Source organism: Lupinus angustifolius, chromosome LG01, assembly GCF_001865875.1.
Source record: "Lupinus angustifolius cultivar Tanjil chromosome LG01, LupAngTanjil_v1.0, whole genome shotgun sequence".
Classification (NCBI taxonomy): domain Eukaryota; kingdom Viridiplantae; phylum Streptophyta; class Magnoliopsida; order Fabales; family Fabaceae; genus Lupinus; species Lupinus angustifolius.
In genome coordinates this window covers 21,540,635-21,568,133 of record NC_032009.1, presented here as the reverse complement: position 1 = coordinate 21,568,133, position 27,499 = coordinate 21,540,635, and the positions used below count along the sequence as shown (strand labels likewise).

The window sequence follows — 27,499 nt, the reverse complement described above, 5'->3', positions numbered from 1 at the left end:
CTATTTATTTAAAATATTCTTATTAATGATTACTAAATATGAATAAGAGATATAGTAACAATAATAGAACTCATACATTATCAAATGAATATGTTTGTTCTTTCCCAAAACCAATCCATAAGAAATATATTAATGAGTCAGAAATTGGGCTTGGATTTGAAAAGAGAGAGAGATTGGTGGATATTAGATTTGAGTATCTCAGTTCAGATACCAAACTTGCGAGTGTGATTTTTGTCATATGCTTTTCATACACATTATAAAACAACATCGCAACAACGTGACTCGTTTTTCATACACTTGTCACATTTCATACCTTCTTGCTGTTTCATCGAATTCCAGTTTTGCTGTCAAAGTTTGAATCTTTTCCTCATAATTTGTCACCCAGATAAGTTTCTTTACATTTCCAAATTCTGGGTTTTTATTTGTTTTCTGAGAAAACCATAGCCGAGTTCCCTTCACCTTCAAATCCCATTTGTGATGAACATGTGTCTATCCTAGTTGAATTTGTTTTGTTAGAAATATAATCTTAATTTGGAGAGAGAGTGTTTAGATTCAAAGCCTTCAATATGGTGAGAAGATAACACATTCAATCCTCAGTAGCACAACTTTTAGTTTTTGAACCTGTTTCCTATTAAATTGAATTTCTTCTTTGGAAGGTTTGTATTTGGTTATCTTGTGTGTGCACCAGATTTATTTCAAAAAAAGGATATTTTTTTCTTATTGGATTGAAATTTAGTATTGTGCAATAAGAGAGAGAGAGAGAGGGAGAGAGAGAGAGAGGTGATTCCTTGGACTAGCATCATTGGTGTTGGATTGTTTTGTTCAAAATGGGGAAGAAAAAGAAGCATGTAGGAGAAACAAGTGAACATAATGGAAATCAAAGCAAAGTGGGAGATAGAAGCCATGAAGCATATGAAAAAACATCTATATCCATTTCTCAAGAGTTGAAGGGTGAGGGAAACAAGTTGTTTTGTAAGAGGGACCTTGAAGGAGCATTAATAAAATATGAGAAAGCCCTTACATTGCTTCCGAAAAATCATGTAGATGTGTCCAATCTGCGGAGTAGCATGGCTGCATGCTACATGCAGATGGGACTGAGTGAGTATCCGAGGGCAATTCATGAATGCGATTTGGCCCTCAAAGTAACTCCAAATTATAGTATAGCTCTGTTGAAGAGGGCAAGGTGCTTTAAGGATTTAAATAGGATTGATTTAGCTCTGAGAGATGTTAGAACTGTTGTGAAGATGGAGCCAAATAATGTTACGGCATTGGATCTTTACGAAAATGTGAAAAATGCACTTGAGGAGAAAGGGTTAAGAGTAAGTGATATGACAATTGAGTTGCCTCTGGATTATGTTGAGCCTCCTACTACTTTGCCTCCACAAAAGGTAGTGAAAGAGAAGACTCGAAAGAAAAAGACCAATAAAAAGGAAGAGAAGGTGCTTGGCAACAAAATCCCAAAGAAGCAAGCTGAGGAGAAATTTGAAGAGAAGAAGGCTGAGGATAGTATTATGAAAAAGACCAATATATTCAAAAAGAAGGCAACGAAAAAAGTTGATGAGAAGAAAGCTGAGGAAAGTATTATGAAAAAGACCAATAAATTCAAAAAGAAGGCTACGGAAAAAATTGATGAGAAGAAGGCTGATATTAAAGAAGCTGTAGATGAAAAAAGTAATGGCAGAAGGGGAAATGTACCTAAGAAAACCGCAAAACTTATTTTTGGTGAGGATATAAGATGGGCTGAATTGCCTGTTAATTGCAGCCTCTTGCAGCTAAGAGAAATTATTTGTGACCGATTCCCAAGCCTACGAGCTGTTCTTGTCAAGTACAGAGACCAAGAAGGTGATTTGGTTACAATCACTTCTGATGAAGAATTAAAATTGGCCGGAGCAGGAAATCAGGGTTCTTTCCGGCTGTATCTAGTCGAAGCTACTCCTGAGCAGGATCCAATGTTTGAGAAACTTAAAGTAAACACGGGGGAGGAGTTTCGGATTAATAATGAACCTGAGAATGGTTGCATGGTAAAAGCCAATGAAATTATTACCCCATCGTGCATTGAAGATTGGGTCATCCTGTTTGCCAAACTGTTCGAGAACAATGTTGGATTTGAATCTGACAGATATTTGGATTTTCATGAACTTGGGATGGAGCTTTCTTCTGAGGCTCTGGAGGAGGTAGTTACAAGTAAAGAAGCACAAGGCGTGTTTGACATGGCCGGAGATAAGTTCCAGGAGATGACTGCTCTAGCATTGTTCAACTGGGGAAACATTCATATGTCTAGGGCAAGGAAGAAAGTATATTTCAAAGATGATTATTCTAAAGAACATCCATGCGAACAATTCAAAAGTTCGTATGAATGGGCACAAAAAGAATATGCAAAAGCAGGAGAAAAATATGAAATGGCCATTAAAATTAAGTCAGATTTTTATGAAGCCTTCGTGGCACTGGGGCAGCAGCAGTTTGAGCAAGCAAAACATTCTTCGTATTATGCACTCAGCAATGATATAGATTTAGCGACATGGCCCTCCCATGAGGTTCTTCGGCTTTACAACAATTCAGACGATAATATGAAGAAAGGAATGCTGATATGGGAAGAATTAGAAAAGCAATGCTTGGGAAAAACATCTTATTCAAAGGATGTTAGATTACATTTACAGAGCACGGGGTTGGATCGGATGATTAAAACTATATCATCAGATGACATTGCTGCACAGGCGACAAATATTAGATCTCAAATAAATCTCCTGTGGGGTACCATGCTATATGAACGTTCGATTGCAGAGTTCAAATTTCAGCTACCGGTTTGGCATGAGTCTCTGCAAGTTGCAATTAAGAAGTTTGAACGTGCCGGAGCTTCTCCAACTGATATAACTGTAATGTTGAAGAACCACTGTTCAAACAATACTGCAGTAGATGGTATGATTTCCATGATAATTAGGAACTTTGTAACTAAATAGATATAATCGATATATGTTTGTGTATGCTGACACTACTCGCTAACAGGCCTAGGATTCAAAATCGATGAAATATTACAGGCATGGAATGAGATGTATGAAGCTAAAAGGTGGCAGAGTGGAATTCCATCATTTCGTTTGGATCCCTTATTTAAAAGGCGAGTTCCGAAAGTATATAATGCATCCGAGCCTGCATGAGTTGCATATTTTTCTTGAAGTTCATGAAGAATAACAGTCCAATAGTCATTTATGCTGCTTCCGTGCCTGAGATGCTAGTGTCATCAGAAGGTAACTGGTAGTTTGACACAGGAACTGATTTTTTACTTGATCTTTATTGATTTTCTCTATGTAGGGGTTTTGATTCTCTATAAAATTTAATAATCTGCATGATTTGTTCTCTGATATATCGCATAAATCGACATCTTCACTTTAAATGGGTGTATCGTGAAATTGTTATCATTGTTCATGGCTCTATTACTCTTGGTAGAGGGATCAGGGACGAATTAGTAAATGCTGGATTTATTTTGTGAACCTAATCATAGTTAAGATGTATCTGTTATAGGCTTAAAATAACTTGAGCATTTGTGTCCATGTTCAAGTGATATTTTCTTACCCTCTCAGTTGAGCTACCATTAGTTATGTACATGGTTGCCAATGCTTACTGATATTATTTTTCCTCTTTTGTATGCTGCCTTTGTTCATAACATGATTATACTTTACTGTTTTTTGTTCATAATTTAGGTTCACATACTGTGCAGGTTTTTCTTGCTAGTTGCTACCTAGAAGAGTTTGGATTCAACATCGCACCATTCTTTTCATTGCCCATAAATGTTCCAGCATCGCAAGGGTCTACAAGTTCTTTTTTACATGGGGTTGACGCAGTTGCAGGAGTTACATTTTACCTAGTTTCTGCCTTTGCTGAGCACCCCTTTATTCAAATATTACATCTGTTGAGATTTCCTTGTACTAGAACTTAATAGTTGAAACACATTCTATATTAAACATAAAAAAAAAATGTCTACAAATTACACACAAAAGAGTATGATATTGATGAGAGGTATTTGTATAAGACAATTAAAACCAAATAGGGCAATGTATACTTTGGGTGAGAGGGCAAATTTTAATCCATCCCAAAACCATGAACTTCCAGAATTTTACATATGCAGTTAACACACAAAGCACAACAGAAAATTAAAAACCATGTAACATGGTGTTCAAAACTATATTCTAATACATTACAATAATTACTTAATAAACTATAATACGGAGCACCTAAATGTATCTTCAAACAACTATTAAAATGGTAAACATCAAGACCAGAACGAATTACATTATGTATATGTACTATATATAGACGGGTTTGACTGAAGTGCATAGCCCAACACTGCATCTATATTCAGAGGAGGGTGTGGCTGGGAATTGGGATGTGGTCACATGCAATTATTCTTAGATGGGTAATGCAAAACAAAGCATAATTACATTCTTCTGCATGCATTACATTGTATGTACATTTTTATATAATGGTCATTCATAAGTAGCTATATACATATGCACAGAGATTGTTCACCAGGGTGGTAACAGAATTCTCACATTCTCCAGGTTTATTCTGGCCGAAAGCTTATCAAATTGGGAAGCTCAGCAGACTGAAGCTTCTTGATTTCAGATGCGGTAACCTTGCAAGACTCCAAGGAGAGACTATGTAAATTCTTTAAAGGCTTCAAATACTGAAGTCCCCGGTTGGTTATACGAGAATTCGAAACATTTAGCGACCTCAATGCAGTCATTCCTATAATCAGATAAAGATATACAAAGATCTGTTAACAAAATCAGAACAACATTTCATCTTATCAACCTATGAGGCAAGGAAGGAAATAGAAACAAAATGATACTCCCCATCTCTATCTTTCTTTTTTCAGATTTAAATTCTGATTATCCAACTTGGTTAATCACAATTAACAGGTTATACATGTTTCTTCAGTGCCCTACTCTACATCAAACATTTCCCACCTTTTGCACAAGAATAGAATATGAGATGTCATGTTGGTCTACCAACTAGAAGTTAGTGCTTAATTACAACTAACTTGAAATTGCAAGAGGTTAACATATCATTGACTAGCCATTCAATTTACAGTCTTGTGTCTATATCTGTCAAACCGATCAGATCAAAATTGCTGAAAAGCAGTAGCAAGGAAGATATAAAGTAATAAAGACAAGCAGAAATACCAGATATCAGTTCCAAAGTTTTATCTGTTAAGTTGCAATTCTGGGACAGGTTTAGTTGTGTCAGGGAGACAATATCGCTGATATTTTTTACACCAGCATCAGTTAATCCGCCACCACATATTTCAAGGGATTGCAGGTTCTTGAACGCTACAGCATAAAACATAGAGGAAATAACATTTCAGCCAACAAGATAAACATATGTACATGGTTATCTAGATCTATATTTTCCTATTATGTCAATCAGCACACATTTTGTATAATAAACAATGAGTACATTAATCAAAAGTAAGCTGGTGTTGGATGGGAATATGGGTTTTCAAGGTCTGTTACTATTATTATTACTATTAGGCTATCAGACTGGTTATTCTCAAGTGTAGGCACAGAGAAATATGAATTTATTATATCCAGAATTAAAGAAAAAACTGATTTAATGCTGATTTCAGTAAGTTAAGTGGGTTACTCATACTTCATAACACGTCCAAGAGTTTCCACTGGTATTACATCAATTTCGAGGGACCATGAAAGATAAGATGATCAACATAGTCTAAGACCAGCAAAAATTTCAGTATTAAATTTATAGACATGATGGAAAACATTATGACAGAAACCAAATGTAGAAGATGGTTTCGCTTGGCACACCACTTCGTGTAGTTGACAAAGACTTACCAGTGCAGTTTTCAGCAATTTTAGGAATTTTATATGATATATAATATGATAAAGAACAGAAACACAACCCTATGTAGATTCATTTAATCTCTTCAATGAATAACATTTATCTTGCAAATAACATGATCGCAAGTCGCAACTTGCAATCAGATATGCTTGAAAAATCTACTGTTAGTCACAACAAAAAAGAATAAATGAAATCAATTATGATTAAAATCAGGTTAGTATATACATACATCGTAAATATGTAGTTCCAGAGTCTGAAATGTGTGCTCCAAAGAGATCCAACTTTATCAAGCCACTCAAACCTATGCAAGGCACACCAATCAGGAAGCTAGATTTGAAGCTATTGAAAGAAGCAAAATTAAGCATCACTGGCACAGAAGTTAATTACATATTAATATGGACAATGAAACGGTTAAGAAAAGAAACATGTCTTACAGCAGGCACCTCATTAGGACATGACCCATATCAGCTTATAGGGTAGACAATATATGGTCGGTTTGGTACAGTTTTGAGTGTAATTCACTATATATATAGAGTTGTGCCAATTCAATACCTTCATTCAAAGAAATATTTGAACCAGTCCTAATAAAACAAATATATTGTTGCAGTACAATAACCTGCCTGTTTCTAAAAAACATGTGACAAAAATGCCATGGAAAAGCTTGCCATCAATATAGGTTTGGAAGGCAAAGTGAAATATAGCTGCTACATTTTCGCATGTATTTCTTCAAACTTCCTAAATGGTAACAAAAATGGAGAAGACAGAAGAAAAAGGAGCATTAAAATGACTAATTACAGATAAAATCGTTCAAAGGGATAGAAACAGACAGGGAACCATGGAAGCATGGTTCTCTAACCATCTACCACTCATTTATAAAAGTATTGAATCTCATAACTGGATCTTAGATTCTTGGGTAACAGAGTGGAATACTATATTAAAGTGGATTATACAAAATAAAATAGAAAGACAATTGATCATAAATCCAGTCCAAGATCTGGTTGTAAATGTTGCTTATTCACCGCAACATAACACCCCCTATATATCCTCTCTCTCTATATATAAAGCGTTTCATAATTCCTACAACAAAAGTGCTGATTAAAAACAATTCCAGGTGAATCCACATAACAGAAACACAAGGCTGATATATGACTACAAAAGGAAATGCTTACTTATAAGATTTGCAAGTCCAGCATCAGTAATCTGCCGGGCATCCAGATTGAGCGATTTGAGATTTGTCAATCCTGACAGCCTTTTAAGGCCACCATCAGTTACTAAGGTAAATGACAGGTTTAAATCTTCCAGTTTGTTTAAACCTGGATAAAATCAAGAACCATATAATCAACAAATGTAGTTAAGCTCTGTATTAATGATATCTAGCAAGACAGAAACGTATAGATACATATAGCCTCTGAGATTGTATGTTGAGTGTGGTATGTATCTACAATGTTCACACAGAGTGCTTCAGGAAAGAAATTGTAAAACCATAACAGCTAGATACATTTATTCATTATTCAATGAAATATGAGGCAGCAACCAAATCTCAGCAGTGCAGGGACAGATTTGCAAAACAGAGGGGAACAATTTTTTATTTAAAAAATGCATAAATTGTATTTAGGTAACTCAATGGGATTTCTGAACTTATCTTACAACATATTATACAACAGTCTACAATCACATTCCAAGAATGGGCCTCAAATTTCATGATAACTGTATATTAAAGCACACAGCCTTACCGAGCAAGCAAGCAAAGAGGGTGTTTCCAGAATTTGAATTAGTGATCTCAAGGTCACGATGAACCAAACAATATTACATGAAAATGAAATATAGAATATCTAATTGTCATAACTTAGCACTACAACTTTCATAACTATGTATTTATGCAGAAGTGAAGCATACAACAATGAATTATTATTATTGTTTTTGAAAGGGCATACAACAATGAATTTAGAAATATATCAATAATCTGATTTGAATTCTTGCCTGCCAACAAATTCATACACTAATTATGGAGTTTAAATTCTTACCTGATATAGAACGAAGCCCGCTGTTCCCAACTTCAGTGTCAGACAACACTAGACTTTTCAAGAGAGTGAGGCCTGAAAGAACAAATATTTATCAATTCATACCACAGGTTATACTTCAAATCTGAATATCTTTCATAAGAAAAAGAACCTTGTTCCCACAGAAAGAACATTGTAATAGAGCAAATTAAATAAATTAAGGACAAAACGCCAAACTGCTAGACCCAGCATGGTGCATATCCAACTCTGAACACTAAGTCAAGGCAAAATGCTTGATTGATTTCCTCGGATAATTTTATGAATACAGATTAGAACCATGTTTTCCGGTTGGATTATGCCAGGTTCAATGTGGCTCTATTTCATATATATGAATGTATGTTTCTCAAGTTCTGTACTTTTCCGCTTCAGTTTATCGTCTTCTCAGAATTGTCTGTGCATTCACCCTCGAATGGGATGCCATTGTAGTGACATTTAATTATTTCGGTACTGCTGGATTGAGTTTAATAGCAAAGCCTGAATTATACACTTATGAGGTCAAGTCTAATTTTCAAGAACAAAATATAACCCATGGCATCAGAGTATAGAGCCTTGTTCCAGCAGATGAAGAGAACATTGGAAGAGTATAAGTAACTATGAAAAAGAATAGCATTCAAATATAATGTGAAATATAATGGTAAACCTGTTAAGTTAGCAAGCCCATCATCACCTATCTTGCAGGAATCCAGATTCAAATACTCCAAATTTGTTAAGCCTAAAAAAAAGAAACAAACGAAGGATATAAAGGACAATTCAAAAATTGATAAACAAGTTACAAGCAAAATGTTAGTTAATTACACATAAACATCCATGATCCAACATGTGGAGTTTGAACCCAGTAATACTTGAGAAAGTGAAGGGTCAGCAAGCTGTACAGACCAAATGGGCAAGTCTTCAGAGAAATTTAAAGCCTATAATTGAAAAGCCTAATAATTTATACGTGTCCTCATGCTTTTGTTCAATTTTGTAACAGTTTTTTTTTTCACTTTTCCTTTTTTTCATTAGCTGCAAGGATTTTTTTTATAGATAGAAGAGAATCATGAACAAGACTAGTTAGAATGTTAATATAAAATTATTGTGTGGAAAGACATAAAGGCAAAAAGGAAAGGCCCATCTTACATGTTATTTCACATCTGAAAATAGGATAATAACTTGAAGATATAAATCAAGTGCCATTCCAACATAAGGAAGCCAAAGACGGAAAAAATAATCACTCTTATAAGAGGTAGAGATTTGAAGCACCTTTCATATGAACTAAACACTCGTCCGTGATCTTGTTAAATGCCATACTTAACCTCTTCAAACTTTTAAGACCTGCAGGAAATGGAGTGCATGATGTAAAACCAAAAAAATTTACTTGTCAGCTATGAACATCGCACAGGAAATCATCAAAATTTGATAACTACATGTCAAAGTCAAACTTACCAGAAAACTTCTCAAATCCATCATCAGAAAGACCACATCTGTTGAGGTTTAAGTATGCCAAGGCAGCCAAGGCTGTACCAGAAAGAAATATATAAATAAAGAACAGAGTAATAAAACTTTAGACATTGGGTGATTGGAAGAATATCAGAGTTCCAACACTGTCTCTGCAGCTTTTTAGCACTACTTGTATCCTTAATTGTCCAAATAAAATTATTTGATAAGCTGTGCATAACAAATACTTCCAGGACAAACAAATTGCTGCCTGTAAGTAAGGAGGGAAAATTTTAAATGAGGCTTTAAAGAGTAAAACGTGGGGAAAAATACCAGAAATTGACTCTACACTTGCAGCAGTAATACTGCATCCTTCAACATTTAATGTGGTAAGATTCTGCAAACCTGTAAACCACATAGGAATACCCAGGTAATAATGAGAACAAAATAACATAATACATAGAGCATACTGCATTTTGAAGTTATTCGGTTATTCTACAAGTTAAAATTCCAGTTTGATGATAAGAAAAAATGGTATATCTTCACTTAAGTGTCTTGTTATGACAGTTGTAAATGATAACAAACACAATGGAAAATACCTCTTAAATAAGTAATCCCAAGATCAGTAACACTGCTGTTGGAGATTTGTAATTCCTTTAGATTTATAAGCCCTGAAATCACACACTAACAGTCAATGCAAACATCAATCATGCCTAGCTTTTACTGACAATAAAATACCATGAAGCTATCGATTACAGTTGCAAAACCACATGATCAGGTCAAGAAGTCATATAGTTTATTAGAAATTTATAAATAAATAAAACATTTAAAAGTACCCGACATTCCCAAAGTGTAGGCCTGATGCCCTAACCCCAACCCAAAACTAATGAGTATAATTTTATGGACCAAAGTCGGCTCAATTAGGTTGATGCCAAGGCTCATAATTGAACCGGGATAATTTTATGGTCCAAAGTCGGATCACGACATAGGTACCTATCTTAAAAATAACAACGGAAAAATCCACACCATCTTATGATCAATACCTGAGATAGCCTTCATGTCTGAATCCATAACACATTTACAGCATCCAATATTAAGAGATTGAAGCTTTTTCAAACCTGTACACAAAAAGGGAAACTATGTTGATAACCTTGCAATTCCACAATCCAATTTATATAAAAGGGCAATTTAAGCAAAGTAGTGTCTGATATCTAAATGATAAGATTGCTTGACATAGCCAGTAAAGATTGGCTCAACTGGTAGGATTGAGCAACCTTGACACAATGGTGTTTGGGGGGTCAACCATGATAAGCTTGTGGCATGCTCTGCCACGAGATTAGTTACCATGTGACAGGTCGGTCTTTAATGAAGCAAATTACATCAAGGTCTAGTTAACTTCTTACATAAAACAACCATAATATAAAGCATAGAAACCTTTAAGATGAACAAATCCACCATGAATCTCTGAACACCTCTCAAGGTCCAACTTCTCCAAGTTAACTAAGCTGGAGAAAGCACGCATTCCATCAGGTGTCACGGAGCTGCTCTTCCTGATACTCAAGGAAGTTAAGTTTGAAAGACCTATGCAAGAAAATTGCAATGCTTGTTTATGTTAGTGAAATTGGGCTTTTGAACTTTCAGAAAGTCAATCCAGCCTATTTGGTAAGAGAACAAATATTGCCATTATTATATTGACAAAACCTATTTCCTACAACACATAAGGTTCAATGAGTGTTTGTATCAAACATATTGTTCCACCATTCATATTACAACTACAAGGCAAAACAATATTACTTTATCACTAAGAATAGCTCTGCAAGTATAGCATACAATTGAAACAAGCAATCACACAAAAAGGAGATGACATTGAGCGAACTTACAAAATTCAAATCAACTTTTAAAAAGTTTCACTGGTACAAATCATAAAATTATGAATGATAAAACTCTTGATTGCTTTTGAATAAGACATTAAAGATATCAGTTAGAAATCATTATTTAGTAGAGTGTATTCTATTTTAACATGAGTGAATTTCCCTGATCTTCTTTGTAAAGACATACTAAAATCTTAATGATGATTCATAGTTTTCATACAGAAAGAATGCAAATTAGGCATTAAATATCATCAACCTTGGCACAAAGTCCCACAAATTGAATAATTTGTGTGATCTGACCATGTTCACAAAAAAAATAGTCCGGTTTAAAGAAATTCTAATCATTAGTAAAGAAATAGTAACTTTACCACTAATGTGTTTGAGCCAATGTTCCGAAAATTGATCACAGTAATTGAGAGTTAATGCTTGGAGATTTGAGCAAACTTTTAGAAGACGCAAACCATTATCTGTCACATGAGAATCAGAAAGGTCAACCGCGAGTAAAGATGATCCTTGCGAAGATATGACATCCATCCAACCATCATCAACTCCGGGATATTCACCCAAGTAAACATCCTGCCATGCAGAACACACATATCATAAATGAACTTCGTGACTGAAAATTCGAATTCCAACTTAAGCAACACTTCCAATTCTACTAAGCTACTTGTACACTACCTGAAGAGCACAATCTCGAAAAGCTTCAAGAGATGCATCCGTTAAGGAATGAGAATCCACAAATTCATTGAAGATTTGCTGGCTTATGTCCCGTGGAAGAATTGAAAAGGAGTTGTACTTAGTAAAATCCTATTACAACTTAACAACAGTAGATCAGGTACTGAATGAATACAAAAATAACCAAAGTAAAACGATTAAGTTAAAGACAACATGCACCTCTCGTATCTTATATATGCACAACTCCATGAGGGAGGGGATGCTTCCCCCTCCAGGGCAATGATTTGCCTTGGAACGTAAACTTCTAGCTCCTAACCATTTTGTGCTACCGTTTCTACAATATCTTCCAAAGACTCCTCTGCGAAAATCATCTTCAAGAACTTGTTGATCCCTCTTTCTAGAACAAATACCCCCCATCACTTAAATTATTTACACACTTTTTTCATATATGCATGGAATGTGACAAACAAAGTCAAGTTCCCATTTCAGAGCAAAATATTGTTCGAGTGAACTGCAAGAACAAATAAACAAAAATATATGTCAAAATAATTATACTTAATGTTAACTAATCCGTTCAATCAAACAAACTAGGCCTCCTCAGTTATCATCAGTGAAATATAATCCATTAACATAGTTACATGGTTCACTGTACAGGTTCGGTTCGAGTTCGAGGTAATCGTCTCTGTGGTATGCCGAATCCGATACATAGACTAAATAAGAGAACCATGACTAAGTGTAAAATGAAAATCATGTTCATTAATAGTATACTAATCATGATATAGTAGGTTCAGTTACATGTTAGAAATCAGCACCTCCAGTTTCAGATGCTCAAAATGATCAACACGATTCCTTCACTATCCTTTTTTTGTATTTTAAATAAATTTTTTTCAATTTTAAGTGTATAAAGAGACAGAGCCTCTATTTATTAATTAAGAGGCTTAAGATATTTTCACCTTTCATTATTAATCAATCATTAAAAATTTACAACATATAGAAACGAAAAAAAACGTGTTCTAGTTACGTTTACGTTTCATGAAACCTTTTTTTGTGTGGGAGAGTAAACATAAAAGGAATATTCCGGTAACAGAGACGGTGAGAAAAACGGAATGAAGAGATATGATACCTTCGGAACAGCGTAACGGTTGAACGGAGAATGAGAACTCCATTAACGAAGCATGTTTTAGAGAGAGAAAGTGATGGAATGAGGGTTTGTGTTGTGAAGTGTGAAGGAAGGAAGAAGAAGGAGAAGGAGAAGAATAAGAAAGACGCCATTGGATGAGTGACACGTGGCAGAAGGAGAGGGTGAGAGAGTGGAACTAGTTTCGAGTTAAGGATAAGAACGAGAGAAGAGTGGGGTCAATTGAAGCGGGACCCACCTCCGTTATTTTCGTCTTTTTCTATTTTCTCTCTATTTTATTGGATCATTCTGGACTCTATCTAAACGCTCTTCTTTTTTCTTCATGCCTATCTTCATTTATTTTAAATTATTAATTACATTTAATATGGTTTTGATAACAATCACTGGGTTGTAAACTTGTAGTACACATAATGACATGATTATTAATATATATGGTTTTTTTTCCTATTAATGATATTTTTTTACAATGTTGATAAGGAATTGAGTATGTGGTTGTTGTTTCTAACAAATATTGCTTCAATAAATTAAATCGTTAACTTTGTTATCATCATAAGATCTAATGAAATTTTACGTTAGTAGACCAACAACTTATTGATATTGATATATATGATTATATAGATATTGTCAACCATTAATGAATGGATTATTTTTTAAGAGGAAAGAAATGGATGCGGTTAGTGAAAAAGATAAACGCCCTAAAAGTTTTTCATATTGTCAATTATTATTGACTTTTAGTTTTTAAATAAAATAGTACAAATAAACGGTAAATGATGTATATTGATTATTTATAAATCTTACCTTTATGATAGGTAAAAGAATGGTAATTTATTAAAATGATATAATACTTTTCTTTCTAAATTGAATCCAAAATTCCAATTGAATCAATCATGCATTATAAAATTAATTCAAAATATTTCAATTAAAAAATAGATTTTCATTTTTATCAGATTATGATTTATATTTGAATAGTTCGAATGCAATCATTTTTACTTTCCATGAACGCCTCATTAGAAAATATGTCAGAATTTAAACCTCTCTCAATCATATTTCTTTCTTCTTATTTTGTTCTCCCAACCAAAGAAATATGTGAGAAAGAGAGTGAAAAGAGAGAAATAGATGAAAAATAGAATGAATTTTAGTGTTGTTTGGTTGTATAAAAAAGGAAGAGAAAGAATTGATTTTTCTCTCCCACTCTTCACTGGATAAAGATTTGTTGTCCCGAATTATGTTTCAAATCATGTCGAACATCAATAAAATATTTCATGTCAATTAAAAAAATAAATGTTCATTATTTTTTATTTTCTGTTTCAATATTATTGGTGCAAGACATGGTTTGAGATACAGTTTGGGACAATAGATCGGAGTCTCTCTTCTCCTCTCATTTTCTCTTCACTTGGGAGAAGAAAAAGATTTTGTAGGGGCCTCTTCTTTTTTTCTCTCCTCCCTCAAACTCTCTCCCAAACCAAATGAGAGAAAGAATATATTTCTCCTCAACTTCTCTCCTCTCACTCTCTTTCTCTTCTATTTCTACCCTTCCAAATGAAGAATTAGAAAGATTAAACAAATAAAAAGTACATTGGTAAGTCTAAATTGGAGGTTAGATTCTAATCCAAATCCAATGAATGATTGATACCAAAACCTATTAAACTCAAAAAAGTAAAGTAACCTACGCTGCAAATTGCAGGAGAATATATCTGCTGTACTCCAAAATGTGTCACTCTATGTGGCATAGTTTGTAATTAGTTAAAAAAAAATGTATTTAAGATTAAATATTTTTCTAACCAATGATAAATAGTGCTACATTGAACTTTTATGGGACAACAAATGTCCACCGGTGACTCAAAAGTTGAGCTTTCAATCTTGTCATCATGTTGTTCCTTCTTTAGTTGGTGCATCGCAAATGATCATTTTTCTCCTTATTTTATTACATTTTTCAGTGATAAAAGTAATGACGTTTTTATATTCGTCTGACTAAAGTAATGACAGTCTTGAAGTTGAAAATATCATAAGGTTGCTATTTATCACATTTTTCTATGAAGTGACAACATCATTCATTTTCTATATGATCAAATTAAATTAACATGAGATATTTATAACCTGTCATTTTCTCTGAGTTGTACTATTTCTAATTGTATCTCTTTTTTTCATTTCTCTTATTTTTAAAAGTTATATCACATATTGATAATAAAAAATACTTTTTAATTTAAAGAATAAAACTGGTAATTTTTTATGTACTCTTACTCATATCATAATAGATTAACTAACAAGACATTGGTCTAGTTTTTGGTTTCCTACAAGTATTTTTGCACTAAAAGCAATCATGTCCGAGCTGGGAACATCCACAGGTATGTTGGATTAACTCTCTCAGCGGACATTTTTTCATCCACAAGACTCGAACCTGAGACCTTGCTTAAGGGGAATCAAATATATACTACTTGAACCAACGTCTATTATCCAGTTGCATATTATCCAGTTGCGTAAAGTTTTACTAGACTTTAACCAAAAGATTAAATGTCTGATTCTTGAAAACAATAATGGTTAGAAATAACAATCACACCTCCCAAAAAAGTAGCAAATGAAGCAAATATAAACAGTTGAGTTAAGGAAATCATTCACAATACTTTACTTTATAGACTATGATATTAATATCAAGAAAATGAAATGTGTTCACTCATAAATATAAATGAAAAACAAATTCGAAAATAGATATAAAAGACAACATTAGAAATCTTAGAAACGGTAGACACACCGAATGTTCAAACTAATCCTGACAAGTGAGTCAAAATAGTTATTATTAGAGGTTATAAAAATGCTAAAAATAACTAATTTAATCAATCCTTATATTTTTTGGACCATTTTGATTTTTAAATTTTTTCAGAAAATAAATTGATATACACAAATTTGAGACCAAAATAGGTATGTACTAAGAAAAGAATAAAATATAAAGTTTCTCAGTCAAATTCGTTACAAAATGAGAAGAATAAAATATAAGAAAACTAAAGTGTAATAGGACAGAATTGCACATGGATATGGCAAAAAGAGCCAGAATAAATTGATTTAACTCATTACAGTTAAGTACAACCAAGCAGACATGTAAATATCACGAGGGTGTAACAGATCTAGCATTACGTCCAAGGCCAAGACCTAAGCCCTTTGGAATGTTCTCATTTTTAGTTTTGCCTTGACTACTATTATTATTATTATTATTCTTATCATGGCTACAATGTGAAGAATGAATGTGACCATTAATATGACCATGGTGTGTTTTGGAGTTGGTAGTGTTGGAATTCACATCAATAACAACATGGCCATTTCTATTGTCCTTTGTATGATCAAAATGAGAATGTGAGTCTCCATTTGTTAAGTTTGAGCTCCTTGCAATGGGCTCCATTCCTATACCCTCCTCTGAATTACCTACTTCTTCGATGCACTCCACGTCTTCATTGTATCCATTGATCAAGAAATCGGAACAGTTCTTCTTGATACCATGATCATATGGGTTTCTAAATCTACCACCTGGACCTCTGAGATAGCTATACCGCATTGCATTTGCCATTTCATTTGTCGTGATATTGCGCGATATCTACAAAGAAGAAAAATAGGAGAAAAGGGCACATACTTTAGATGAAAAGAGAATTTATTTTGCACCAAACCAAAAAGGAATAAAATGAAAACTAAATGAGGCTTCTAAAACATACCTGACTAGCCTGAACAACTGTCAAAGCGAACACACCGAAGAATAGGAAAAAATCAGCAATTAAAAATGATATTGCACCAACGTGATTCTTACCAACATACTGAATCCATGCTCCAAATGAAGAAGGAGCAAGTGGATCAGTCAATACTCCTGCATGCAGAAAATCAGTTACAATCAGCAGTTTAGATTGCATAAAAATGAACAATGTAACTATTTACGTCCTCAACACAAACATACTTGTAAGAGAAACTCCACCAGTAACCAACATTGCTGAAACTTCCAGAACAAGAAAAACAAAGAAATCCCATTTGTTTTTCTGTAATCATAGTGTAGGAATAATCAGGTCAAATTATCCACCGTGGAAAAAAATCAGGTCAATTCAATCAGTCAGAAAATTAAAGTTGCATACTTAATTTTTGGAAATAGAAAACGGACGGCACTTAAATACTACTAAGTTACTAATATTAAATAACTATTATAACAACGTTGAGATGTGATCAATAGTCTAACCTAACTAAAATGGTTTACTGAATATAGATGGCATATTGTAAGAACCAATTCAAATAGATCATTTTAGACAAGTCGCTATTTATTTGCAGCAACAAAACAGATTTAAACTAAATAATCAGTAGCACCTGCACCCAATCAAGAGTGATCAATCCCAACTGTTTGCAACATAGAAATCCCCATGAAAATGTATCAGAAAATAAGGATTTATCTTTATTAACAAGTGGCATGCCTTACACTTGAGGTTCACGAGGTGCATAAAACAGATATTGGTGAAGAAGAGAAGAGGGGAACATAATAAATGTCTGAGACTAATTTATCTCCCCCATCCCCTTATCCCCGGTTGAAGACAGTGACAGAATGAAAAGTTTAATCTAGTCAGTTAACATTTAAATGCAAAGCATGCAAATAAAAAAATCACCCAGAAGTACCTTGCCAATGCAATTTGAAACCCAAGGACAATGATGATCAAATTGTTCCACACAACGATCACAGGTAGAACAGTGTTTCGCACGAAGAGGTCTGACAATCTAAAGAAAAAGTGATATGAATATGTGTACAAAATAAAGCAAGGATAGATGGGCATGTTTATCGGTGTGTACAAGATACTGATTACAGGTGATGAGTGTTCCACACCAAGAAGTCAGATAATCTAAGGAAAGCAGAAAGAACCTTGCATGTTGCACAAAGCTGGGACCAATTTCCAGCTAACAAAGCAGGATTATTTATCTCAATCTTCAAGAGAGGCTCCTGCAATTAATCAATCAACCTTTTGAAGTCAATGACACATTCAATTGATATAAAGTTAGAACAGATTAACAGGAGATTATTGTACTCAATACATAAAAAAGCATAAAGGAAATAGAAGCATAAAATCTAGCAATTGACAGTGGTTCTGAGAGTCAAAGTAGAGTCCAGGTAGAACAAAACAAAACTCACATCATCTTTCATATTCTCAGTGTCATGCATATTCATTTTGATGTAACCTGGATCCTTGCTGTAAAAAGAGAGAGGGAAAGATTAAGAAAACAAAACAAAATAATACAACAAAAGAAAAGCATCTTCAAAGAAATAAGGCATTTAGCAAAAGCTGTGAGTCTGTGACTAGTCATAAAATCAGCAAATGAAAAATTAACTAATATAGGCTATGCATGTCTTTTCTGTTTCAGTTGACACTTTATTTCCTTGTATATTGACCACCATACAAAACAATACCTCCTTCAAGTGAGTGCCATCAGATATTATCTTGAGAGCTTGAAAACAAAGAATAACCAACTGCTAAAAGGTTCTATCAGATGTCAAACAATCAGATGCATAATTTTAAGTAGTTCATGGTATACAAGGAGGCTGCTAGGAGAATATAGACCAAGAAGCAAGCATTAATGGATGGTAAATGGGCAAATATGAACAGTGCTAGCCTCCACAAAATGGTGAAGGATCTACCATTCCCCTAGACACTTGTAAACCAACTCAGTCCAAACCACTTCCATGCAGCCAACCAATTAAGTACATGGGAAACAATCTCCTCTACATAACTTAGGTGAAAATTGGGAATAGTCCCACCAAAAACACTTGAGTAATGCATTGCATGGGCCAACTCACATAGGGCTAAATAAAAAGTCCAACCCAAATCACGAGACTCCCACCTAGTGGGGTCTAAGGAGGGAAGATTATGAAGCCTTACAATCACAAGCGAATAGTTAGTTTCCACGATTTGAACCTATAACTTCCAGGTCACAAGGCAAACAACCTTACCGTTACGTCGGAATCACCTCACATAGGGCTACATGATAACAATTGCATAGTTCAAACCACTGAAAACCCAACAGTTTTAAAGCCATGCCATCCTTAACTATTTCATTATAATTAGAGAATGTATAAACAAAAAAACTGAGTTTTTATGTAAAGTGTAAAAAATGTCTCTTGAACTCATAAAAGGATGAGTCAAAGTCATTAAGTTTTTATAAAATATAAATAACCAATGGTTCTTATACACATAATGGCCTACACATATTCGTGTAAAGCTGTAAAGTTTTAACTTTAAACATCATATTACTTACCTGCTACACTTGTAAAACATAGCCAATCCCACAGTTGCAAGTAAAACTCCGAACCATGCGAGAAGGGCAGCTGCAGCTGTCAGCTTCGGCAGATTTGTTGCTGCAAAAAAGATTGAAATGATCGTAAGGCACAAAGGTGCTCAAATGCACAAGTAATTTATTTCAAATGTGGAAGTTAAGGTAGATACCCAAGATGACCGAATGAATATAGGTGACCAGGAGCACAAAAATTATACACCATAATACAGGAGCAAGTCCTAATTTGGAAATCTTTCCAAGGCGGCTGTTCCCGTCAAAGCGTTTGTCAAGCAGTCTTCGAGCATTTCCCTACATGACAAATTTAGCAATGTAAAAAAACTTGCGCTCATAATTAAATTGGTTAATATATGAGATCTGGCATCAGTTACTAGAACAAGGCGGCAATCTATGAAAAGCATGTCTTTAGAAGCAACAAACTTATATAAATGTAAGTAAAAAAGCAAAGCCATGTACCACCACTCACTATAACTACTTTGTTTCAAAATTTCAGACAACCATGCTCACAGATAATACCTAAGAGTCTCTTTATAATCGGTAATGACCTTAAAATGTAACAACTTTGAAGTACACGAAAGACAAGAAGATAGTATCTTTTTTAGCAATTAATTTTTTCCAGATCACTATTACTATGTAGTATGTACATCTTGTAAAGGATAAGAGTTAAGACACCATACAATTCATAATATCAATAACTTTGATATGTCAGGTTTTATGATCTGAAGATGTTTTCAAGCAGAAATAGAATAATACTAGTTTTTAAATCTTTGTCAAGACATAATCAACAACTCAACATTCATCATTTACTTTTCTAAACAATAGATTTCAATTTGAAAGGAGGTTCATGCTGTAATATGTGATATGCAATAGTGGCATTTAAATTTTCAAATACATTATGATCAGAGATCCTGATGTCCCATATGTATTGTGGCAGAAGCATGCAATCCACATGAGTATTACCAGACAGAGATAGGATGCAAAGTAGAATTAGCACATCAACACTGAAAGTGTGTTTCTTCATTAGCAAAACACACATAAGACTCCACTAAAGCAGATATTCTACAGATGCAATGAACAAAAATGCTTTTCAGGCAAGCCAGCCAGTCCAATTCTCAAGAGCATGCAAATATACACTTTGAAAGAGGGATGACAAAGTGCCATCGAAATGGCATTACTAACTAAAGTATAGCATTTTGTTTATAAAACACCTACAAGGAAAAAAGCAACTTGTCTGTGATTCTTATCTGATGCAAGCTGTGCTGGTGTAAGGCCAGTATTATCAGTGACCATCAGGTCTTCCTTCTTGCCAGCCTGTACTAACACAGTACAGGCCTCCATGTTACCCCTGATAGCAGCCCAATGAAGGGGCGTGCAACCTGGATACATCAAAGAAAATGAGAATCATAATAAGTCTTCGAAAATCAAAGATCAATTCATCATTTATATCAGAGCATGTATAATTTCAGCACAATTGAAGGTTTCAGGATAGCAAAATTGAACATACCCTCTTTATCTTGACGTCCCCTATGTGCATCAAGAAATAAAAGTAGACGTATAGAATCGGCAAAACCTTTGTAAGCAGCCCTAAAATTCAAGCCACAAGGAAAGAATCAATTCAAGAACTTAAAATACTGAAGAGTTACACAAATAATTCACTTAATCAGAACCGTTGAAATTATCAGTTAAAAGGGGAAATATACATGTCAAAGGAGATAAATAGCACAAAGGAAAAATAATTCATTGACATTGTAGAATTAAAAAATAACTTATAAGTTAAATAAAAATAAAAAAGTTAAAGGAAAAGATTAGTCTAACTTAGCATATATTAAACAAAAATACATATGCAAAACTGTACCATGATATAAGCTTTATATTATTGAGACAAGTCTACAAATAAATATAATTAGTGTAGCTACAAGTGTAATATAAATCACGTAACCCATCTGGCATACTAATTCAAACATCATATTTAATGATGGATTAATAATAGAATATGGACACTGTGTGACAGAATAAGTTACAGTCTCACAGGATACTAATAACAAGCATCAAGCACACAAACCAACAAAAAATTCAGAGCATAAGCTCACAAAATGTGTCATTGCTTGACTGCAGGGCAGAATGTAACAAATAGAAAGATGATCGAATTTCATATTCTTGATTACCAATGCAAGGGACTTCTTCCATCATTATCAGGAACATCGGGGTCAGCATTCCATTTTGAAACAACGTGGTAAAGGAAAGCCGTCTGACCATATTGAGCAGCAACATGTGTTGTCTGCATCCAATTCTTTTATAATTAGTAAAATCAACCGTTACAATGGCACTCACATGCTTCAGATGAGAGGAGGATCAGAAAGTGCCATTTTGGCATAAGTAAACAGATACAGATGAATAAGTTTAAGGGATGCATAATGAAATTGACAACTTGAATGATTATTTGAGGCAAATATCATCTTTCTTTTATAAATCTTTTGCAGTGCACAGATGAGTTTGCATTGCTCTGAACATATAGATTCCTGATTAAGAGTAAGCTGCAACTTTAGCAAGTAACATGGCAAAGTAGTTGGGTTTGTCGCATTGCTGAATTCATGATATGAAATTCCTTTTCCCAGTGATCTCTTTAATAAAGGTGAAAAAGAATGAGATCAACCTAACCTGATAACCATTCATATCAGCAGCGTTCACTCGAGCACCCTCTTGGAGTAAAAGCTCTGCAACCTGGATAGCACCTCGAACCGCACTCCAATGTAATGCTGTTTGGCCAGTATGATCTGCTGCATTTACATCTCCCCCATGCTGCCAATCACAACACCAATTCATAAATAGTAAGCTAATGCCAGAACCACCAACCAATTTTGCATATCACATGCACACACAAAAACAAGCAATCATTTTCCCACTAGGTGGGGTTAGCTACATGGATCAATCGACCCCATAATATTCCACCGTAAATCATGTCTACATGAAAACAACCAATATCTAAATCCTTTTTAATGGTTTCACATGCGGCTATAGTTTTTTTATCGACCACCCTCTGCCTCTAGTAATTAGGCTACCCCCGCTGAACCATCTTCTACTTAGTAACACTTCCACAAGTCTTCTCCACACATGCGCAAACTATAACCCATGCTTAGAATCAAGCCATGTTTGTGAAATTCAATTGCCAAATAAATAAACAACAAATTCAAATTCCATCTCCATAGTACATACATAACCACCTAGCTAGCTATCAAAAACACAAAATATGAGATGGAGAACTAAAAGTACCATCATCATTCATATTTTTTGCTCATACAATACTAAGCAATTAAGCAAACCGATGAATGAAAGAACCTCAATGATGTACTGAGCAGCGGCAGTGCGATTATTGAGTGCAGCCCACTGAAGCGCATAGTAACCTAATCCATCTGGTTCCGTGACGGTACAACCCTCTTGCTCCACCAATCGATGCAGCTTCTCCAAATCCCCGTACGCCGCCGCCGTGTACACATCATTGCGGAGGCTCTCCTCCGATACTTCACCGGCGGTAGAGGACGAAGAAGAAGCCGTCGGCAATTGCTGATCTCGGGATTGAACCTCGTCAACAACCTCGATCTCGGATGACATAGATGCGTAAAAATGGATGTAGAATTTGAATTGGAATGGAATTGAATTGAAAAAGATGAGATTGATTAAATTCTAGGGTTTATGTGGAAATGTGGTGAGAGAGAAAGAAAGAGGGTTTGGGTCATAGAAGTCGCGGTTGACCAACCCTCTGAGTCTGTTCTATGAACAAGAACGAATCACAGACACAACACGCATATATCATATGCATTCATTTAATGTGGACATAACAACATGCTATTATTATTATCATTAGTTTTCTTGTTGTTGGGCATTATTTAATTATCATCTACTTTTTTTTACTTTTAGGAATTTTTTTCCATTTTAATTCTATTTTTAAATATGATCTTTATTTTATTAGAATCTTTATTACTTCTATCAATAGTTTTATTGCCAAAAAAAATTGTTAGCTTCTATTGCCAACTTGAATGTACCTGCCAAGCACTTTTGGTAAATTGAAAATTTATAGCATTTTAATCTCAAAAAGTGTGATGTGATTATGGTACATAGATTAAGACAATAGATGCACTGGAAGCATCTAGAACCTTACACATATCAACCAAATTCAAAAGATTAATTTCAATGAAAATATATTTATAAAAACATAGTTTTTATTTTAATTTCGTTTTTATGAATGTTAATTTTCGCCAACATTGTCATTACTAGTGGCATGTTGTTATAGTTAAACCATTGTTTATTATTTCTACCTTTTTTTACAAAGGAAACAGGTCAAACAGAGCATATTATAAAGCAGGTGTCAGTGATGAAGGTTGAACCCCGGAACCCGTTTTACACACTCATTGTTCAAGTCACCAAATCTCTAATAGCTCATGCATTTATTCAGTTACCAGTTCAATCCTGATGTTGTTCAAGAGCACCTCAGAAAAGTTTGTTACTTTTGAGTCATTGAACAAGCAAGGTAATAATACTTATTGCAAGAAGAACAAGGCCAAACTAACATTCAATGTTTTAATGCAGTGACCAAATCCAAAACAAACTTGGCATAGTAAATGTAAATATAGATGATTTACAGATTAGCATGGAAAATAAAAATGGTTTATTTATCAGAAAAGAAAGGTTTTCCAGAGTAGATGTAGTCCCCAATCCTGTTTTCCAATCAATCAACAGTAACCTACAAAAAAGACCAATATAATGAAGTTTAGAACTGTTGGATGAGTGGAAGAGGAGATTTCAATACTTAATATTAAAACAGTATGCTAAAGAAGAGCACAAGCTCAACAACATAATGAGACCATCTATTTGATTTCAAATATATTCTTCAATTATGGCTACCAGGGTGATTTAACCAACATTCTACTGGAATAATTCCTAAGGCTAGGTTGTTGTTATTAATATACCTTCCCTACAATAAGTCATACAGACACAAGAAGTACAATAGCTCCTTTCCCCAATATAATTCTCTTTCATTAGACACTCAGATCTCTTTACTTAATTATGGTAGTTAGAAGGTGTATTTAGTTTGAATGTTCATTTGTTTACAATAAAAGAGCATGGTCCACAAGAATAGCACCAAAATCAAGCACTTCATTCTTCTCTCAGTGTGTTTGCCCTTGAACTTTAAACAAAATAAGCCGTATTAAACAGTTCACTAAAGAGGACCGCTAGCTCAACAACATAATGAGATTATATATTTGATTTCAAATGTATTCTACAATCATGTCTACCAGGTTGACTTATCACCCCGAGATTTGCATACTATCACTCACTCTCACACAAGGTACATTAGCCATTGTCACAATGAAGATGAGCTGCAAGGAATAATTTTTTTTGTCAATTTCATATTGAGTTATAACTTATAAGATACACTATACTATAACGAATATAGTGGTGTTAGAGAGTGGGAACTTCCAAACTTTTTGTTCTGTGCAATTGAAGAGCATAGAAAGAGATAAAATCTTCCACTTATCCCAATATAAAAAAAACAAAAATGGAATATGATAATCTTCAGCCAATTTATTTTACTTTAAAAAGAAATCAAATGCATATCAATTGTATAGACAATACATGCTGAGATAAAAAAAGGGCAATGGAGCTAAGAACATAATAGCAGTAATGGCATATGCATTACATAAGTCACAAATCCTAGCATATCCTAGTAACAAAATGGTCATACTACAGAATGTTGAACAACAATGAGAATACACAACCAACAACTACAACTTTATCTCATTAGGTGAGATCGGCTATGAACAACATTATCGTAATGTTATATCATAAATCATGTTTGACTTACTACGGGAATAATTAAACAAAATTAATAATTTAAATCACAACCACAAACAAAAATGAATAAAACTCAAATGGACATGTAGCTTAATTAAAAATGATAGAAATTTAACTCACTATGCGAGTTTCCCAGATCGAAAAATTGCAAACTTGGAGAGCTTAGAGTATGAATAATCAATTCCATTCTCCTTCAAGAATTCTTCGAGAATCCTTTTAGCCTCATCAGGATCAGAACTCTCACATTCAATCTCATACAAAGTCCCAAAATCAAACAAAGTCTCATCCACTTCCAACTTCAACCCTTTCCACTCATACACATTCCTCACATTCCTAAAACCACCTAAACCCACAAACCCATTCTCTTTATCCACAATCCCAAACTCTTCCTTCACTCTCTCCAAAACCCTATTATTCTCCACCAAACCAAGCTTCCCTGGCTCCGCCAGGCATTCACGACCAACCTTCGTGTCAAGATCTTCTTCATCCTCCTCCACGCGGCTAACTCCGTTCACCAGCACCGCCTTCCCCTTCAGCGAAACGACGCACCTTTCGTCGTCGTTGTAGAATCGGAGGCGGAGGACGGCGCGTTGAGACGAAAGCTGCGAATTGGCGCCGTCGAAGAAGAGGTTGTGCTGGCGATGGGTGGTGACGTGGAAGGGAGCGAGCAGGGTGGTGACGTGGCGGTGAGATTCTGCGTTCGCGAGACGGAGTTTAACTTCGACTTCCATTGGGGAAGAAAGGGAGTGAGAGAAGGAGCGCGTGGTGAAAGTTGTTCTAGGAGGAGAGGCCAATGCGATGCGCTTTAGAAGAGGAATCTTCTGCGCTATCGAAGTGACGGAGGAGAGCGGAGGCGCCAGTGGTTTCGGTGGTGGTGGTGGCGGCGTTGCGGCGACGAGCTTCGTCGAGTTCTTCTTTATCTTCGATCTTGAGTTGAATCTTAGTTGGTTTCCTTCTCAGCATTTTCTGATCTACATAAATTGGATTTGGACCCATCCTCTTATAGCTAGATATTTGGGCCGGCCCAGTAACATTTATAAATGGTCGAAATCTTGGTCAAATTGACCCAAGTGTTTATTGGGTCAGCCCAATAACATCTAAACCCGGTTCGGATCGGTAGTAAATAAATATGTGGGATGACTACAAAAATGGAACTCATTGACACTTATCTCAACTCAACCCGAATTTAATAGAACAAACCTGATGTGATTGAGTTCAAGTTTTACCGCTATTAATTTTCAGGTTTGGGTTCAGATTTGGTACATGTGATATGCTATCCTGAACCTACCCCAATTAATATATGAAAATTGAAGAAAAAGTATTGTGTTATTGAGTTGCAAATTCTAAATGTTATTCATTTATTATAATGTGGTAGTTTTGTTGTATTGACATGTTAGATTAATTGGAAAGGGACATCTCAAACTAAATATTATAGCACCATTTCAATCGGATTAATGGAGTAGGTGCTTCTTAATCTAACACGTTCATTTGGTATCTTCTTTTTGCTTACAATGCTGAGCAGATATAAAGATGTAGTTGTTGATGTAAACAGTATAAGGATATAATGTTTGGAAATTATAAATGAATAATATTAAGAGAAGTTTATTATAACGTAGCAGTATCTAGTTGCAAATTCTAAATTGAATTGGTACATAATAATTCAATGCATTAGCCACTTATTCAATTGTTTTTTTGTGAATTTAGGTTACCCAAAACCTGACAGGTTTGGAGATGATATTGATAATATCAACCTATTGAGTTTGGATTCAAGTTTTGAATTTCAGATTCAGAGTTGGGTAAGCATAAACTCAATCTCAATCCGCCTTGTTGTCATTCCTAGTTCAATCACATTTAAAAGAAATCTTAATATTTGGCACTTGTTAATTGTACTTTCTCTAAAAATGGAATACCAACATGAAGTAAATGACAATACACAACAACTAAGTCATAATTATGTACTAATAATCAGTATGGAACAAAACTATAAAAATCTATGTATATTAGAGCAACATAGTTGTAACGCCCCGAAAAATACTTCTCAAAAACATTGCGGAAAAATGGGTAATTTTTTTTTTTGAAATGGGGATGTATAAAATTGTTTCCTTTTAAAACCTTCCTTTTCCGGGACATCACTTTAAGTAACTCAAATGCGGAAAATCAACTTATCGTTATCGAATGATAACTTAACCTGATTCACAATTTCCTGAATAACACAATTCATATAAATGGTTAAGTCATCTTTAGTTCATACAAACTAAATCAACAAAGGCGGAAACTACATCGCCACTAACATATACAAAATCCAAAAAGAAAGAGCGAAAATGTTAATCATCGCCAACAGA

At 34.5% G+C, this 27,499-nt stretch overlaps 4 protein-coding genes across 11 annotated transcripts; 1 reads left to right on the top strand and 3 right to left on the bottom strand.

Moving 5' to 3' along the window:
• LOC109354753 (HSP-interacting protein-like) lies at nt 180-4,630 on the top strand. 5 transcript variants are annotated; one of them, XM_019597494.1, is made up of 4 exons: nt 180-1,541; nt 1,614-2,916; nt 3,004-3,242; nt 3,713-4,630. In XM_019597494.1, exons 1-3 carry the CDS (start codon nt 828-830, stop codon nt 3,150-3,152), a joined length of 2,166 nt encoding a protein of 721 aa, XP_019453039.1. In that variant the 5' UTR covers nt 180-827; the 3' UTR covers nt 3,153-3,242; nt 3,713-4,630. The 5 variants fall into 5 exon arrangements, with proteins under 5 accessions (XP_019453039.1, XP_019453014.1, XP_019453030.1 ...); XM_019597469.1 differs by having other exon boundaries at nt 181-735; nt 806-2,916; XM_019597485.1 differs by having other exon boundaries at nt 181-2,916; nt 3,010-3,242.
• On the bottom strand, nt 4,250-13,087 carry LOC109354792 (F-box/LRR-repeat protein 13-like). Its single transcript, XM_019597526.1, has 16 exons — nt 12,993-13,087; nt 12,089-12,380; nt 11,873-12,001; nt 11,563-11,770; nt 10,758-10,904; nt 10,367-10,441; nt 9,923-9,994; nt 9,657-9,728; nt 9,333-9,404; nt 9,150-9,221; nt 8,551-8,622; nt 7,875-7,946; nt 7,020-7,163; nt 6,080-6,151; nt 5,178-5,324; nt 4,250-4,740 (listed from the first exon to the last, which is right to left on the bottom strand). Exons 2-16 carry the CDS (start codon nt 12,284-12,286, stop codon nt 4,556-4,558), a joined length of 1,737 nt encoding a protein of 578 aa, XP_019453071.1. The 5' UTR covers nt 12,287-12,380; nt 12,993-13,087; the 3' UTR covers nt 4,250-4,555.
• LOC109354781 (protein S-acyltransferase 24-like) lies at nt 15,971-23,110 on the bottom strand. 2 transcript variants are annotated; one of them, XM_019597505.1, is made up of 13 exons: nt 22,644-23,110; nt 21,966-22,106; nt 21,473-21,585; nt 20,812-20,891; nt 20,520-20,683; nt 19,460-19,598; nt 19,272-19,371; nt 18,151-18,208; nt 17,884-17,961; nt 17,643-17,741; nt 16,942-17,020; nt 16,706-16,854; nt 15,971-16,590 (listed from the first exon to the last, which is right to left on the bottom strand). In XM_019597505.1, the coding sequence occupies exons 1-13, from the start codon at nt 22,914-22,916 to the stop codon at nt 16,108-16,110; spliced, it is 1,956 nt and encodes a 651-aa protein (XP_019453050.1). In that variant the 5' UTR covers nt 22,917-23,110; the 3' UTR covers nt 15,971-16,107. The 2 variants fall into 2 exon arrangements, with proteins under 2 accessions (XP_019453050.1, XP_019453058.1); XM_019597513.1 differs by having other exon boundaries at nt 22,628-22,816.
• Nucleotides 23,851-26,132, bottom strand: LOC109354734 (triphosphate tunel metalloenzyme 3-like). Of its 3 annotated transcripts, none has more exons than XM_019597449.1 (2): nt 25,278-26,131; nt 23,851-24,045 (listed from the first exon to the last, which is right to left on the bottom strand). In XM_019597449.1, coding segments are annotated over exons 1-2 (612 nt in total). In that variant the 5' UTR covers nt 25,889-26,131; the 3' UTR covers nt 23,851-24,044. The 3 variants fall into 3 exon arrangements, with proteins under 3 accessions (XP_019452994.1, XP_019452986.1, XP_019452978.1); XM_019597441.1 differs by lacking the exon at nt 23,851-24,045 and adding an exon at nt 24,652-24,682 and having other exon boundaries at nt 25,278-26,132; XM_019597433.1 differs by lacking the exon at nt 23,851-24,045 and adding an exon at nt 24,868-25,129 and having other exon boundaries at nt 25,278-26,132.

Bases quoted from the DNA above. Each gene is read 5' to 3' on its own strand.
- LOC109354781 (XM_019597505.1), bottom strand. From the start codon at position 22,916: ATGTCATCCGAGATCGAGGTTGTTGACGAGGTTCAATCCCGAGATCAG. The intron at 20,684-20,811 runs GTATGTTCAATT...TGATGTATCCAG, and splicing joins GGGACGTCAAGATAAAGAGG to GTTGCACGCCCCTTCATTGG. The intron at 17,962-18,150 runs GTGAGTTTTGTT...GATTAATTGCAG, and splicing joins CTGAGAATATGAAAGATGAT to GAGCCTCTCTTGAAGATTGA.
- LOC109354753 (XM_019597469.1), top strand. From the start codon at position 828: ATGGGGAAGAAAAAGAAGCATGTAGGAGAAACAAGTGAACATAATGGA. The intron at 2,917-3,003 runs GTATGATTTCCA...ACTCGCTAACAG, and splicing joins AAACAATACTGCAGTAGATG to GCCTAGGATTCAAAATCGAT.
- LOC109354734 (XM_019597433.1), bottom strand. From the start codon at position 25,888: ATGGAAGTCGAAGTTAAACTCCGTCTCGCGAACGCAGAATCTCACCGC. The intron at 25,130-25,277 runs GTGAGTTAAATT...ACATTACGATAA, and splicing joins CGATCTGGGAAACTCGCATA to TGTTGTTCATAGCCGATCTC.
- LOC109354792 (XM_019597526.1), bottom strand. From the start codon at position 12,286: ATGGGGGGTATTTGTTCTAGAAAGAGGGATCAACAAGTTCTTGAAGAT. The intron at 9,729-9,922 runs GTATTTTCCATT...TGTGGTTTACAG, and splicing joins TGGGATTACTTATTTAAGAG to GTTTGCAGAATCTTACCACA. The intron at 7,947-8,550 runs GTTTACCATTAT...TTGTTCTTTCAG, and splicing joins TGGGCTTGCTAACTTAACAG to GCCTCACTCTCTTGAAAAGT.